Genomic DNA, 17537 nt, shown 5'->3' with positions numbered 1-17537 from the left:
TTGCCTTCTTGTAAATATATGGTCTCACGAATGCATGATTTTGCCCGACTTTGTTGTAGTGAAACCTCAATAAGCATAAGCTTTAGTTTTAGTCCCTTCAAGAACATTTGATAAAATTAAGAGTTTTGCTATGTGTACAAGAGGGGTTTCATAGAACTCCTCTAGAACACACAGAGACACGACATTCCACGTGGGACCCGTCTCATAAAAAATTTAAAAAATATCCCCCCCTCCCCGTCCCGCCCTCTGTGTGTTCTAAAGGGGTTCTGTGAAATCCGTCATGTAATACAACAGAACTTTAAATTAATAAGGTACGAAGACTAGAAGACCAGCATTATGCCTAAACAAGATACACGAACAATAGCTAAGAGTGGGCATAATAATTGTTCACTAGACTAAACAAATCGATCTAAATTTTTGATAGTTGATCCTATTTGTATGGTCAAAAAATACCCAAACATAAAGATGTTATGTAGATAAAAGGATGAAGTGCCTACTATCATACTATTTTCAAGTTGATAAGATATTTATGACATTACACTTAGCCCTTGTTTGAGGTCCATTCTTAGGAAAAAATGCATTATTTCATAGTATTTTGATATTATTTCAACCACACATTATTCAATAAAATAATATTACACGTAAATTCAAAACTTTTCCTTATTTTTTAACCACATATTTTCCATCAATATATTATTCAAATATGCATTTTCTGCTCCAAAATGGGGCTCAAACAAGGGCTTAGATTTCTTTATATTTACTCCGCCATCTTTGAAATTATATTATAAATATGGGTTATGCTATAGGTATATCAACGTTTATGCCAAGTGGTGTTTCTTCACTGACAAGTAGAAAAATAGCTTTTTTCACTAGCCAATAATGAAATGTCGGTTGGACATTATGCATATCACGATATAAACCTTGATGTACATGTAAAATAATCCTAAAAATATTGCCTATAAAGGACAATTTGGTAAATGTCATGTTGATTTTGCTGGTAAAGAATTGGGTTTCCTTCCAAATATACATTCGTTTCCTCTTTTATTTAGGGTAAGTAGCAGTGAGGTCCGAACCTTTGACACTTGTATGTCTTTTGTCTCCAAACTTTAAAAAGTAGCATTTACAACCTCAACCTTTCAATTTGGTAACATTTAGGTCACAACGTGACAATTTTACCCGAATATTTTTAATAGTTAGTTAAAATTCATTAAAATGACAACTTTACCCTTGTTTTTAATAAAAGATGAAAATAAAAGCAAGATAGAAAAAGAAATTTAAAATTTATATTCTTCGTTTCTCCACTCATTGCTTTCCCAAACTCCTCTACCCGACCCATCGAACTCCATTGCCACCTCCACTAAATCTCCATCACGTCGTCCCAATTTCTATTTTCATATATCTAATTTCAAAAAGTTTGGACTATGCTATAAATCGCACTCAACTTGCTCCATGTTGCCCTCACTCAAATAGGGTGAGAAATCTTTGCTCCAAATGCTAATGAGGCGGGGACGAAAAACATGATTCCCTCATCGAATTTTTCAAACAAGCCCGATTCTCTTTATTTTATTTTTATATTTTCAATTTAAATTGGATTTAACAAATAATTAGTAATTACACGGGACGATAAATCAGTAGTTTTTAATTCTTGCTCACCTAGCCTCTCAATCTCACCTTGCCACCCCACCCCATCAACTCCTCCTTATTATTTTCCCTGTTCGAGGAACATTATTGTATAATTTATATATTAACTTTATTTAATTTTTTTTATCTATTTATCTTTTTATTTAATTCCAATAATTAGGGAAAAAGATTGCCTTGTTGACAAAAAAATTAGCTAGTTATTATTATGGATGTGTAAAATTGTGCACCAAGGACCAAAAGTTTTATTAAAATGAAAGGTAGAAGATGTAAATGCTATCTTTTAAAGGTTGGGACAAAAGTGCAACAAGTGTCAAGGTTGGAGACCTCTGCTGCTATTTACCCATTTTCATTATAAGATAATGTATTTTTCAATAAGCTCACGCAAACAAGCACTAAAAATGCAAATCTTTCTTCTTATAAGGGAGTTTCCCTTTGCGCCAGTTGATCTTGTGTAATTCGCAAGTGCAATTGATTGAGCAACCGGAGCAAGGGTTTTGCACCAATTGATCTTCTATTGCAGTGATTTCTAATCAATTTCTTCATCCCAAGGTTAGTATCACCAGTTGAACCTTTATTGCAGTTATTTCTACTCAAAATTGTTTCTTGATGGTAATCTTCCTCTAGCGACAGAGATTTTCTCGATAATATATCTTGAATTTTTATGCGAATGTTCATGAAAAACTAAATTTGATTAATGTATTCGACTCTTTCTACACTCTGTAAGAATTTTTGCTTCGTCTCCTCACCCTGCAGGGAATCGGGGAAGGTGGGAGGACGTAGGGGGGCAGGGACGGGCAATGGGGGTAAGGGATGAGAAAGTGAATTAGGCGAGGCTATGAGGGAGATAGGGCTGGGGGATATGGGAGAGAGTTGAGGAAAGAGGAAACGAGAGGAGTGGATTGTGAATAATTTGCTAACTTTTTTACTCTTACTTATTTTTCAAAAAATGATCTTCTCTAAAACAAGCAAATTTATTTATAACCTTATTACCAAACATTCTGAATTGAGTTGCTTAATTTTAATTTATGTTAATAAGATATTTGAACATCTATTTACTTTTAATATTTGTCACTCTATTGGTCATTATTTCTAAAAATTTACGTCTCAATTCTACTTGGACATCAAAATTTGATGGCAATCAACCATTTCTTAGGTTTCTACGTAAATGTCACCCAATCAAGTTTTGAAGAGACTATATGCTACTTAATTATGTGGTGTATTTTTAACATCAATATGTGAAAAATGTTAGCAGATTTAGTTTAACAAAAGATCTAATAGATTTAAGTTTTATTGATAGGGCAACAGGAGGGGACAAGCGGCTAAGGGTTTCTCTGGGCACATTTTGTGTTGCAGTGATTTCTACTCAAACTTCTTCATCTCCAAACTTGGAAGGTTAGTATCAGATTATATGTATAAAAATGCGCTTTATATGTTGATTTTGTACTTGATTTGATTGTTGTCAGTGATTTAATTTCAACACAAATAGCCATTCTCATCTTCTAGCTCCGCAGTATTTATTTTTTTCCCCCAAAAATCTCGAGTGGTTTTCTCCTTGCCTTTGTAACCACCTGGCCTCAAGTGTAATAGGTGAACTCAATAACTCAACGTACAATACTCAACATATACATGAAAATGACAAACTCAGAACCACATATATAAAATGGTGCACCTCGATGTTGCAGTCCGGCCACTGGAGAGTGTAGTAAAGAAAGGCATCAGACTCAGAAATGGAGAAACCTCGCTGTCAACCAGGCGCTGCAGCTTCTCCATGTCTCCATAAGCTGTTGCCTGCAAACATCATTCTGCTGGCTTTTTTCATCCACCACCATCTTAGCCGCTGGCTGCTTCCGATATTTCGATTCCACATCTTCCACTACCTCGATCTGCAATGCCATATTAAATAGTCGAAATTTTTTCGGGGGAACTCAGAATATTTTTCAAAGCAATAAATTGATCAAAGAATTTAGTTAATATAGGGTTTTTCTTGGAAGGAAATGGAGTTGACTGAACTGGTATAAGGGATTGAAGAAACAGTGGAAGTCAGAAGTAGGCAACTCCCTGTGTTTCTGAACTTCTTCTACAAATATGTTTTATTGTCTAGGACATTGACGGAAACAAATAATGAAAGATATATTGGGGGTTGTTAGTTGTTCTTTGTGCTCTTAATGAGTAAATAACTGGGTAATTAATCCCTCTCTTATACAATAAATTTTCCATTATTTGTAACTGGTGCACCTCAATGATGTTGCAGTCCGGCCATTGGAGAGTGTAGTAAAAAGGGCATCAGACTCAGAAATGGAGCAAACTTGCTTTCAACCAGGCGCTGCAGCTTCCTCATGTCTCCATATTCTGTTGCCTTCTAGACGTCATTCTGCAGGCTCTCATCATCCACTGGCTGCTTCTGATATCTCAATTCCACTTCTTCCACTACCTCGACTTCCAATGCCATATTAAATATTCGAAAAGTGGGATTTTTTCTTGGGAACTCAGAATATTCTTCAAAGCAATAAATTGATCAAAGAATTTAGTTAATATAGGGGTTTTCTTGGTAGGAGAGGGAGTTGAAGAAACAGTGGAAGTCAGAAGTAGGCAACTCCCTGTGTTTCTGAACTTCTTCTACAAATATGTTTTATTGTCTAGGACATTGACGGAAACAAATAATGAAAGATATATTGGGGGTTGTTAGTTGTTCTTTGTGCTCTTAATGAGTAAATAACTGGGTAATTAATCCCTCTCTTATACAATAAATTTTCCATTATTTGTAACACTCATTGCCAATTCTTTTTGCAAAATCCTCCTTTTTTCCTTTTGTCTTTTTTTTTTTTTTTCTTTTTTATGGGTTTTTCATGTAATCTTCTTTATTATTATTGTTATTGTTATTGTTGGAGTAATGTCAAACTCTAATTGATTCTATAATATCTAAAAACTGAAAGTCATTATTTTTCTTTTCTCTTCCCCTAGTTTTTGTTGTGAAAGTAGTTTCCCATCTTCAATTAACAATTTTCTTGGGTTTTTTTATTCATGGCAGTTATTGAGGCTCCTCGCACTTGGAGAAAGATAAAAGTATGATTTACACAGCAATTGATACGTTTTATCTGACAGGCGAAGAGCTACAGAACTCACCCTCTAGGAGGGATGGGATAGATGAAGTTACAGAAACGACACTTCGAATCTATGGTTGTGATCTCATTCAAGAGAGCGGTATTTTGCTCAAATTGTATCCTTAATTATTTTAACTTTCCTTACGGTCTTCTTTTTTGTTGCAGTGTATGCTATACTCCACTTCTTTCTAATATATGAAGACTGGAAGATGATGTCATTTGTTCTTTTTTCATGAGTAAAATGAGTAATAAAATTATAGTTTAATTGCATTGTTATTTCCTTAATTAAACTTTTCACAGACCTCAAGCTGTGATGGCCACTGGTTAGGTCTTATTCCATCGTTTCTACTACAAGAAGTCATTTGCCAGATTCAACGTGGAGGTTCCTTTTTTCCCTATTAATACTCCCCAATTTTACAATAGTTTAGTTGCATTTTTACAATTTCATTTAGGGCTGGGCAAATCTCCCGAACTGATCGAACCGAACCCGAACCGAGTCCGACGGTTCTTGTCAAATTAAATACCCGAATGGGTATCTGAATTGAGAACCGACGGGTACGGTTCAGTTCTCGATTTTAGACCAACAACCGAATAACCGAATAAGAACCGAATCTTTCTAATTTCATTTTTATTGAGTAAATCAAATTATTTTAATTTTAATTCTGTCTAAACAAATTAAGAAATTAATAATTTCTAAATCTAAATTTTTGGTCCAATAATTTGTTTTATTTTTAATTTTTAAATTTTTGGCTCAATTACCTATTTTATTTTTTCATTTCTTAGCTCAACAAGATCCAATTCACTAAATAACTCTAAACACCTACATTAAAGTGCATAACGTTGTCTCGACTCTCGTACTCACTCTCGCAGCCTCGCTAACCTTCCAAAACCTATACAATAGTCGGCTAACGCTCTGACCTCCGTCGACCGAAACTTTGACCATAGCCATCATTTAAACAAGGTATTATTCTCTGACATTTCAAAATCATTGAATGTATCATTAGTTGTATTTATATAATATTGTTATAAATGTTAAAAAATTTAATTATAGTACAGAATCAAATGGAACCGAACTGAACCGAACGGAACCGAACCCGAACGGTTCCATAATTATATTTGGACCCAACGGTTCCATTTACTAGATGCCCGAAAATTTTGGTTCGGTTCGGTTCTCTTTAGTACCGAACCGAACCGACCCGCGCCCACCCCTAATTTCATTAGCTTTATTCTCTTCTGACATAGAACTAGACTTGGTTTGCACACAGATGGTTGCTGCGAGTTGTGTATGGCTTGCTTTCAAACTCGAAGAAAGTCCTAGGAAAGCAAGGCAAGTCCTCATTGTTTTTTACAGGATGGAATGTAGGAGGGAAAACTTACCCATAGAGCATCTGGACACATATTCTAAGGTTGGATATCATTTTTAATCTTGTGTTCTGGATCAGTGCTATTAAATTTTAATTTATTATCTAAATATTTTCCATTTTCCGGTGAAGTTATGTAAGGTTGGATATTGACTTTAATATTGTATTTTTTGTCAGTGCTATCGATTTTGTAGTTTATTATATAACTATTATTCTGTAATCTGTGGAAATCATAGGTTGTCTTGTCTTATATTTCATACTATGGGGTTGTGCAAAGCAGGTGTAGGAACTTGATTATTTTCTTTAATCCCTGAAGTTTATGACAGGATAGAGACACCCCTTATTTTTCAAGTATTTTCGAAACATCCCCCTTAGCATAAATTTCCCACTTTGCCCTTCTATCTTTTTTTTTTTTAATCTTATCTTATGTATATAATTATATCTGCTTTCTTATTTAATCTTAGTCATATATTTTGTGAATATTGATTTATGTTTGTCAATAGAAATATGTGGATCTGAAAGCAGATTTGATCAGAACAGAGAGGCATCTTTTGAAAGAAATGGGTTTCATCTGCCATGTTGAGCATCCTCATAAGTTTATATCGAATTATCTTGCTACTCTTGGAACTCCTCTAGAACTGAGACAAGAAGCTTGGAATCTTGCAAATGATGGGTAAATTTTTGGAGCTAGGAAAAAATTATTCACGCAAGCACGTATATTGTACTGAGATTTCTGTGAATAATGCTTTTAGCGTGAATTATAGTTGATAGGGAAAGGCTCGTGAAATTGTAATATTGCAGATTATGGAAGTCGAAGAGATGTTCAACTGGAACCATCACCCTCCTAAATTTTAGTGGAAAATCAAATAGTAGCACTTAATTAGTCCAAGGGGATTATGATGACAGCTATCACAACCTAATGGGACAATACACTAAAGGCACATGGTCTGTGTGGTGGTTAAAAATATATCTGTCTAGAATGTCTCAATGGATGTAGTAATGAACTGAAGAGTTGGAAAAAAAGATCATGTAGTGGGGTTCAAATCTAAATGAGCATAGTTTGTTGTGGAGCTGTTGAGTATTTGGTTCACATACTTCTATGCACAGTGAAAGCTCTATATCCATTCATGATAGAATTATAGTAAGGCAACTTCCATGTAAATTTCAACTTCTTGGTGGATTTAGTTCTCATTTGTCTCTATTCAAAACAATTTCTTTTAATGTTACACCAGATGAAGTTCAATATTTGGAAACTTGCATTTGCAATTTTTACTTTGCTACAAGCTTAAGGATCTTCACCATCTGTTTAGTTTAAGAAGCTAACCTAGCATGAAGATTAGTAGCATCAAATTGAATGTACATTAGCTTGATCATGGGTCTCCTGCTTTCCTTCTATCAGTTCGATGATCTGGTATATTTGGTTGGTATTTCTTTCTCGTGCACTCGTGAGCACTGCTCTTGTCCTCAGTCTTCTAACGAGTTCTAAAGATCCTTATATTTATTTCTTATGAACAGCTTGCGCACAACTTTGTGTGTTAGATTCAAGAGTGAAGTTGTGGCCTGTGGTGTTGTATATGCTGCAGCCCGTAGATTTCAAGTGCCATTGCCAGAGAATCCTCCATGGTGGAAAGCATTTGATGCTGATAAGTCTGGTATAGATGAGGTTTGTAGAGTTCTGGCTCACCTATATGCCCTTCCAAAGGCACAGTATATACATGTATGCAAGGAACGGGGTTCATTTGCAACATCTAATCGATCATGGGATTCACCACATGAGTCTGTTACCAAGGTAAACACATGCTTTAATTAAATTGGTTCAGTTTGCTATGTAGCCCCAATTTGTTATTCCTGTTTGCTTTATGCTTCTATTGTATAGCCAACTACCAATCGAATTGCCAGGACAACACATTGAGTAGACGATAGGGAATAATTCGTCATTTTACTTCACTAGTGTATTTTAAAGAAATCTGGAATAATTGACTTGCTTTTGACGGGAATATCTGGGTAAGATTTATATCTTTCTGCCCTTTGTTTTTGTTTAGGATGGTTCCTTGACTGGACCTGCTGCAAATGAAGATAGTAGTACTGCAAAAGGGTCCTCTTCAGCTGCAAATCGGGAAGTGGGTAACGATGTACTTGTAAAAGCTGCACTTGACAAAATGAAGGAGTTGAAGAGTGCCGATGACTCTAAAAGCATGCCCACTTGTGAAGAGTCGAGAGAAGATCCAGAGTCTAAATTGATGTCTGATCATCGAACAGAGGCTGGTGGTGAAAGCAACAAGGAAAGGGACAAAGACGGGGACAGGGATAGGGAGAGAGAAAGAACAAAGAGCAGAGTTCATGATAGAGGGAGAGAATCTGACGGGGAACGAGGACGCGAGGATAGTGAAAGGGACAGAGATAAAATCAAGGAAAGGGGCCACCGTTCGAGGGACAGAGGAAAAGACTCTGGTTAGTTCGTGGACTCTTCATGATATAACTCTTCTTGCATTGTATGTTTTGATTGCACATCTTTGTATATACCGTATTGAATTGCTTTTCTGATCACCTTATGCAGGACGTGTCGAGAAATCAAAACATCATTCTTCTCGAGGTAAATTTATAAATATCTCATTATTTATTTGATAATTTTTTCAAGAAATTGACTTATTAAATAAGCAAATTGTCATGTTTTACTAGATCGAGAATACCACAGCTCGTCTTACTCATCAAGGGAGAAGGATCGTCGTAAACATCATTTGTATGCATAAACTGGGTTGAAAGGTGCTATTTTATTTCTGTTACGCTGCTCGATTGTATGTTACCTTCTTGCAATTAAATCATTATGGATCAAACGACATTAGAAAGTACTTTTAAGGTTAAAGTACAGTTCCCTCAATAGTGGAAACAATGTTGACAAGCAGTCTTCCGAAACCATTGATGGTGAATTTTGATACTTCTAAGGAGAAACCTTATTTCTTTATCTTCGTTTAATGTTTTTGCTGACAACCATTAAGGAAACGACGAACTTTTGTGTTCCTATTTTACGTGAGGCTTTTTGGACAATCATGCTGCTGTGAAACTATTTGATATGTTGAGGTCTGGTTCGATTAATATATTAATCTTATCTATTAAGCTTTTAGCTATGATTAATTTAGGATTGATCTTCTTCTTCTTCTTCTTTTATTTTATTATTTTATTATTATTATTTTTTTCCTTGGGTCATACATTCCTTTCATTTGGCGCATTTTCCTACCACTCTACGCCATTTTCTTTTCTTAAAATTTCTCTCTAAGTTGAGAAAATTCGTGGATGTTAAACTAGTCAATTCATCCTTTCTCAATTTCTAGTTTCTGTTGCATCTAGAGTGTAGAATACATGTTGTAAGTGATTTAGCCCCTGTTTGATAACCATTATTTGGTAAAAACTGTGTTTTGAATAGTGGTTTTGAGGAGAATGTAATGTATGGTTAAAAAGTATGAAAAAGTTTTGGATTTGTGTGCAAAATATTATATTGTGTAAATGTATGGTTGAAAATGAGTATGTAAAAAAATGAATTTGTAAATAATGGTTGTCGAACAAGGGGTTAATTTCATGTTTTTAATGGATGTATGCAATGATATGTTTATGAGCACCCGTTTGACAACCATTAAAACATTTCTTTTCCAAGCTCATTTTTAACCACACATTTTCACAATAAAATAACCATAGTCTCCAAAAAAATCATTATTTCAAATTTAATTTTTTGCAAAAAATTCATTTTAATAGTTGTCAAACGGGAGCGTAATATCATTATTAGTTGAGATTGTGAAAGGTTATGGTCCTAAATGGAGATTGAGATGGATTGGTAGTTCTAAAGTTGAGATTGATATGATGCACATACTATGAGAAGTTGAGACTGAGATCGAACATTTTGGCACAAGTAGAGATTAAGCCCCATTTGGTTTAGATATAATTAGATTTTTAGTAAATTTTGACAAAAATTGATGAAATATGTGATCGAAAAGTTGTGGATTCTATAAAATATGTGGTTAAAATAAATTATTGACTTTGATTTAGATTTTAATCTGTTTCTTTTGTTGAATTGAATATGGGCTAGAAATTACCTCCTTGCTCAACAAATGATAAGAATGTCGGTTACTACCAATGGATCGATCTTTGTCAGTTGAAAAGTAAAAGAATCATTTATATGTTCTAAAATAAATGATTAAGAATTGATTTAATTAATTCATTCTTGATTACTTCAAACATTAGGTGTAGTTGATTATTTCCTTATTTGTCTCTCTTTTCCTTCGTATCCTGCCCACAAACTAAATCAATCTTCCCCAATATTCTTTTGTGCTGTGCTCTTTTATTTTCTTTTTGTGTTGATTCCTCTACTAATTCTCGATCACGTTCTAGCACTTGTGTCTCACTCAATTATACTACAATTGCATTCTTTAAATACTGTCTTTACGAGTCGGAAAAGTGTAACCGTCAATGAAGTGGAATGAAAGGAGCTTATTCATATTCAATGTTAGACTAGTAATTACCCAACAACCACAAGGAAAAATGATGTAGTAACTATTTAACTTTTTGTATATAGCATAACAAAAAAAACAATGTTTGTTCCTCTATCAACATATAATTGTCTTATTTTGATTAGTTGATATTCTATGGGATGTCATCGTAAATGAAAGAGGTCTATGATTTGACTCGGAATATTATTAACTTCTTTATTTGTCATGATATCCCATATCCTATCACTAACTAAAGTAAGCCAGTTATCATTTACAAGCCTTTTGTTTGAATCTTTCAAGTTATTGTTCATATCGAAACACATCAAGATTGATAAGAGTTGGTTAAGGATGCTCAAATATATACTTGTTTTGAGTGCCTATTTATATTTCATCGATATCTACATATTGATCGCAAGTCGAAATATGATTAGAACCTTTATGTATCCTGAACTTGTATTAAATTCATTTAATATAAATTTTGTAACATTTTCCCTTTTTTGGATAATTAGTTTTGTGAATGACGTTCCAATCAACGAGAATTTTGTTTACTTAAATTCCTTGGTGGCAGATTCGTCAAATTTTTGAATTTATCCACGTTGAGTGGAGGATTTAGGGGATTCCCCTTAGTGTATCTAAGCCCCCGCTTGGTTGTAATTTTTCATTCAGAATATTAATTTTTTGACCATTATTTCACTTTTAAGTCATCATTTTTTACTTTTTTACTCACAGGTGTGATTCACTATTCTCTCCAACGGTCAAAAAATCAATTCTCATAATCACTATCGAACAGACCCTGAAACAAAAAAATTAAGTGCTTGTTTATAACATGTCAAAATGATGTAATGAGAAAGAAGCAAAAATTATCAAAGAATAACAAAAAGAATAAACGAAAAAGAAAAGAAAAAATTAATCCAATGATGAGTCTATTTTTACTGCATTCTTAATTTCGGTTTTCGTTTTGTAGTTAGTTTTATTGAAACTGGGGAAGTCATGATTCCTATGGGGGCCGGGCAGCTACAAAGAAACAAAATTTCTATAAAGTAGAATAATCACTTGTAAGTTAAAAAAAATAATTAATTAAATTAAAGTAAAAATTTTTAGTAAATGAAAAAAATTTCTCATGTGCAAAATAATAACTTTTAAGTAAAAAAGTCTTGTAAAGAATAATACACTAATAAGTTAAAAAAATACTAAATACTTAAAAAAAAAAATCTTCTAAAATGGTTCGTCATTAAGTAAATTTATGTGTGAGTTAGAAAATTATTTATGAATATTTTATTTTAGTTTTCAATGTTTTGGTATAAAAATCAATAACCAATGCTATTTACATCCTTTAATTTTAAAGGTTTAGAAAATGGGTAATTAGCACAAAACATACAGATTATTTGCACTTATTTTGCAAATTGTTTCTATTGTTTCAAATTTGACATTGACACCCATAATACGGTCTTTTCTTGAATAGTTAGTCATTTTCATCTCATTCTGTCAATTCCTTCTATTAAAAATAGGTAATTGGTACAAAACATCACCATCAATTGCCTTTATTCAACAAACATTTCTATCATTTGCCTTCATTGTTCAAAAGGTCCTTATCACCTATTTTTTCAATTAAAGTATTGTAAAATAATTAATTTACCTCCTCTTTAAATAAATAAATGGAGAAGAAAGAAATAATATGAAAAATAGATAACAATAGTCAAAGTCCTAATATTTCAAATAATGCAAACGAGTTCTACTTAAAATAATTTAAAACATATTAAAAAAATAAAAAATAAAAAAATCATCTTCCCCCCTCCAAAAAAAAAACATTATTTTTCCCTTAGCTGGGTTTGAATTTTAATAGTTATTTTTGGAATTTGAATTAAGATCTTGAAGAACCCTCTAACGGAACAAGAAATCCCATAAACTTGAACAAAATCAAGAAAAATTTAAAGTCAATGCAGTGGCATATGTATATGTGTGTATGTAATTAACAACAAGAAGATAGAAACAAGAATTTGCTAAAAAAATCCAAATCCCTAAAAAAACTTGTATGACTTCGCTGAAGATTACAGAAAAATTGTTAAATCTCAGGGTGATGGTGGTGGCCAATGGTCGGGTGAGAAATTGGATAAGGAAAAACTATTTTGTTTTTCTATTTTTTAATTCTTCTTTTACTTTTTATATATATATTTATTTTTACTGATGGCAAAAAAATTCGCCTCGCCCTATCCCGATGGGGCCCTGTATTGAATGGGGCAAAAAAATTCGTCCCGAACGAGTGTTAGGGGTGGGCCCCCCCCCCAATTGCGGGGCGGGATGGGAAGGGGATGCCCCGACCCATGAAGGAAAAAATTAAAAAATGATTACAAATAAATTTATTTCTAAACAATTTACCTGTTAAAAACTAATTTTCAATTTGTATTTTATTCTCTAATAATAATATAACTCGAAATTTTGAAAATATAAAAAAAATAAATTAAACGGGGCAAAAAGTTGCTGCGCCCTGCCTCGTCCCGTCCAAGGCTGAGCGGGGCGGGACAGGGTTTGGGCGAGACGGCGTCCCAAACATGCCTCATTGCCATCCCTGTTTATTTCTCTTTTTAATTATTTTGGTGGTTGTGCTGGAGAGTAGAGGATGGGTAAGGGGAGGGGTAAGGCTAGGTTGGGTTAATTGGAAATATGAAATATATTACTTTTGTTAGTACATTTTAGATTATTTTACCTAATATTCATTTGTAATTTTTCAAAATCTAAAAATTTATTTGAAGATGAGGGTAAATTAGTAATATTACAATGGAAAAAAAATAGATGCTAAGGATTTTTTGCGAAGTGAAGGCAAATGATAGGGACATTTTGCCCAATAAAGGAATACAATAGGGACGTTTTGCACAAATTATTCATATTTGACAGAAGGAAATGACGAAATGAAACAAAAAGGACCAAATCCAAAAGAAACTGTTAAATGAGGGTGTAATTGTCAAATTTAAAACGATATGGATGACTAACATAATGATTGCAAACGAGAGGACCTTTTTTACTAATTACCCTTTTAGAAAATTGTGCATCGTTTATGTTATAGACTTGACTTTTGAACTTCTTGTGAATATGTTTAAATTTAAAGTATTAAAGATGTCATTGTAATCGATGGTGGATCACCGAATAACATTATTAAAACTAAGATTTGCCTCAATAGGAACCATGGTCAAATATAGGTATTACTCGGAGTCAACTATTTTGTTGATCAAGAATTAATACTCGGAACCTCAATTTTTGATGAATAATATATTTGGGATGCTTGGTTATTATTTGAGAGAAGCTTACTACACAATAGGGTCAATGACAGGATTTAAAATAGGGGATGCTGGTCAAATACTCATTGGACAATTCGAAAAAAAAAAAAGTAAAAAAAAAAAAAAGAACCACAGCAACGCCAGTTACCAAACCATATCAACAGTCCCTGTTTGAGTAGCTTTATTGCATTTGAGATGTGAAGCTAGCACTCAGTCCAACTTTCAGCTTCTAACACCTAGTTCAAACCTTTGTTCCAGTCAATTTTTTTCACGCTTCTTGGTATGGAAAGTTGGTTTTGAAACCCTTTTGAGTTGGCTATATTTAAGACTTTGAATCAATTGAATCAAAGGACTATAAAAATAGTTATGGCAGTTTTCATGAGCTACGACAGTGTCAATTTAATACTGTCTACCTACTTGCAACTTCTTTGAATAACTTGAAGCAGGGACGGATTCATATATTTTGAGTTAGGAGGTCACAATTAAACTTTCAAAAAAAGTGGCAAAAAATTAAAATTAAAGAGATATCTTATTATAATTGTTTTCTATGCTTGTTGCAGACATTAAATTGGAAGAAAATGATTAATATCAAGTGATAATGTGACACACCTTCAAGAAGACGGCAGTAGATGGGCACGCCAAGCAATCATTTCATGTTAGCTTCGTAAAGAGGTTAGGGATTTTCAAATCCAATGCCTATCATCAAAGGTTAAAAACATAGCATCAATGGATTTTGATATGGTTGTAGTTACACGCCTAGAGCAGCATTGGGCTAAAGTCGACGGCTGCCCTCCCACAGCCCTAATTGTTATTATAGTAAATTTTATTAAAAGGCTATCGTGATTAATTTTGATACATTTGTCATTGTAATTTATTGTTATTATCGAGTTATTTTAATTAGATTAAACATAAACGGTCAAAGTTTTATTTCTATGCAACGAGAAATCCTCAGTTGCACGGTTACACCGTCCATGTGGCGTGACCGTCAATGTCAAGTTGCCACCTCGGTGGGTGGCCCACACACCTCAGGGGTATGTGGTGGACCACTGGTCAAGGTGGCCATCCCTTATAGGACGGTGGCACCACTTGTTGAAGATTTTCTCCCTACGCAACCATTTCATATCTTACTTTTCACCTTTAGCGTCAGTTTGGTCCCTCCTCAAAGCAGATTAAATTCAATTTTCGGATACTTGCTTTGCCCTTTACCATTTGAAAAATTCAAAGTGCTGGCTCTTCCCAGACTTCAACAGACACATGTCGGGGGCTTTTTTCTCATTTTTGCCCTTCAGTTGATTAGCACATTGCAAAAGTGGGAGGCATGTGAAGGCAAAATGAACACACACACACACACACAATGCTTTGCATCGAATAGTCAAGTGGGCCCGATGAATCGACAGGAAAATCAATTCTTCATTTTGCAAGAAGCACGCCTAGACAGCCCCTAAAATTACAAAAAAGGGACATGTGTCTATGGGAAGTCTGAGAAGAGCCACCACTTTGAATTTTTCAAACGGTAAAAGACAAAGCAACTGTTCGGAAATTGATTTTAATCTGCTTTGAAGAGGGACCAAATAGGCGCTAAAGTTGAAAAGTTAGATATGAAATGGTTGCGTAGGGAGAAAATCTTCAGCAAGTGGTGCGACTGCCCAATGCCGAGGTGCCACCTTGCCATTGGGCAGTCGCACCACATGGATGGTACGACCGTCCTACTGAAGATTTTCTCGTTATCGGAGGGGAAATTAAAGGTGATTATACTATTTTTAAGTTAGTTGATGAGATCTTATGTTTATACAAACTAAGGGTAATTATACTATTCATATTAATATTTGAAATTTTACCACTTCGTAACTTTGAGAATATAATTTCCCAAATTGTTTAACCCCATTCATTACTATTTACGTTTCTTTCTATCCAAAAACTGAAAAGCGAGAGACTTCTTAAATACTATGGATTTGAGCATTAAAAAGTGCACATGGAGTCCGGAAATTTAAATCTTTTAACCGAAGGCAAATAATTTTTCACTATTTCAAATAAGTTTGTTTCTAAAAATTATTTTCCATAATTATCACTCTTTAACGATTCTAAAATTTTTACGGTGATTAAATAAGTCATCTAAGCACAACATATCAAAGTTGCATGATTTATCGAAACCCATTAGTGCATCAAATCATGGGTGGACTGGGGGTGGGCCTTGGGGTCACGTGACCCCTAGATTTTGGGGAAAGGAAATTTTTTTTTTTGCCCAAATTAGATAGTTAAAGTGTAAATCCTACATTTATATAATGCAACCGGCATTGGAGCTTTGTCTGTTTCTCTGCCACAATGTGTAAAAGAGGAATTAGTGGCTGTTGGCCGGTTGACCCGGCCAACTTTTCAAACTGGCCTTTGACCAATGAAAAAAAAAAAGGCAAAATTATAAAAAACAGTGAAAACCAAAAAAAAATGAAGAGATTCCCAATTTTACCCTCACTTGAAAACGAAGCAGAGCCGAAGGAGACGGAAAAATACTGTAGCACAGTCGACCCAGTCACCGACAAATAAGGAAAAACAGGAGACCCACTTGGCCAAAATCCCTCTGAAGAAGGTAAGAAATTTATATAAAAAAAAACCATGTTTATATTTTTATTTTTGGAAAAAAGTATGATTTTGTACATATTTCTTGAGAAATTCATGTGTAAATGTGGAATTTTGGGTTGATATTACTTGGGAAGGAGTGGAGATCGCCGGAAATGGAGTTTTCCGGCGATCTCCTCATCGCACACGGCTGGAAACGCGCCCAGCCGCCCCCGACGCCTAGACGGCCCAGTTAACTAGGCCGTCTGGGCGCCTTCCCCAGTCAACTGGGCAACCCAGTTGACTGGGCCACCTGGGCACAGTAGTACCCAGGTGGCCCAGTCATGTGGAATTTTGGGTTGTTATTACTTGGGAAGGAGTGGAGATCGCCGGAAATGGAGTTTTCCGGCGATCTCCACGAACGGAATGAGTGTCTGGCCGGAAATGGCGACTGGGCACGCCGTCTGGGCACCTTCCCCAGTCAACTGGGCGGCCCAGTCGCCCAGTCAACTGGGAAGCTGGGCCGATCGGCCCAGTTGACCCAGTTGACTGGGCCCTTTATTTTTCGGTAATTATTGAAGTTAATTAAATAATTATTAATGGCTTATTGTGTTATCTAATATGTTATTATTTATTTGAATTGGTTAATTTGAATGTTTATTATGTATTTAAAATTATTAGTAAATATAAGATGTAAATGTTATATTATTTATCGAAAAATTTATTAGTTGCTAATTTGGATTAATTAATTATTTTATATTAAGTAATAGTAAAAAAATTAAAAGAAATAATATAATATTAAATAATGAATATATCTAAAGAATTGAAAAAAATATTTAAACATTTGTAAAATAATAAAAATAAGCAATTAAATTTGAAAAGTAAATTAGCAAAAAAAACTAAATTAGAAAAGAATTAAAATTAGTATTTAAACATTCATTAAAATTAAAAAACTAAATTAAGTGTTAGAAAAATAATTAAAATATTAAAATAAGCATTTAAAATCAAGTGTTACTAAATTAATTTTAAAAAAAGAAATATTAAATAAGATATATATAAAGAATTTAAATACATAATTAAACATTTGTAAATAATTAAAATAAGTTTTAAAACTTCATTAAAAATAAATAA

General features: G+C 33.9%; 1 protein-coding gene across 6 annotated transcripts; it reads left to right on the top strand.

Moving 5' to 3' along the window:
• The first annotated feature begins 2033 nt into the window (after nt 1–2033).
• On the top strand, nt 2034–9129 carry LOC111381050 (cyclin-L1-1-like). Of its 6 annotated transcripts, none has more exons than XM_023004748.1 (10): nt 2034–2190; nt 2939–3033; nt 4670–4842; nt 5043–5124; nt 5991–6148; nt 6607–6776; nt 7619–7892; nt 8146–8554; nt 8661–8696; nt 8783–9129. In XM_023004748.1, the coding sequence occupies exons 3-10, from the start codon at nt 4786–4788 to the stop codon at nt 8851–8853; spliced, it is 1257 nt and encodes a 418-aa protein (XP_022860516.1). In that variant the 5' UTR covers nt 2034–2190; nt 2939–3033; nt 4670–4785; the 3' UTR covers nt 8854–9129. The 6 variants fall into 6 exon arrangements, with proteins under 6 accessions (XP_022860516.1, XP_022860517.1, XP_022860519.1 ...); XM_023004749.1 differs by having other exon boundaries at nt 5991–6149; nt 6626–6776; XM_023004751.1 differs by having other exon boundaries at nt 4670–4858; nt 6008–6148.
• The last annotated feature ends 8408 nt before the right edge of the window (nt 9130–17537 follow it).

This window comes from Olea europaea, unplaced genomic scaffold, assembly GCF_002742605.1.
Source record: "Olea europaea var. sylvestris unplaced genomic scaffold, O_europaea_v1 scaffold2243, whole genome shotgun sequence".
Classification (NCBI taxonomy): domain Eukaryota; kingdom Viridiplantae; phylum Streptophyta; class Magnoliopsida; order Lamiales; family Oleaceae; genus Olea; species Olea europaea.
This window is presented reverse-complemented; position numbering and strand designations above follow the sequence as displayed.

Bases quoted from the DNA above. Each gene is read 5' to 3' on its own strand.
- LOC111381050 (XM_023004748.1), top strand. From the start codon at position 4,786: ATGAAGTTACAGAAACGACACTTCGAATCTATGGTTGTGATCTCATTC. The intron at 5,125-5,990 runs GTTCCTTTTTTC...ACATAGAACTAG, and splicing joins TTGCCAGATTCAACGTGGAG to ACTTGGTTTGCACACAGATG. The intron at 6,777-7,618 runs GTAAATTTTTGG...TCTTATGAACAG, and splicing joins TGGAATCTTGCAAATGATGG to CTTGCGCACAACTTTGTGTG.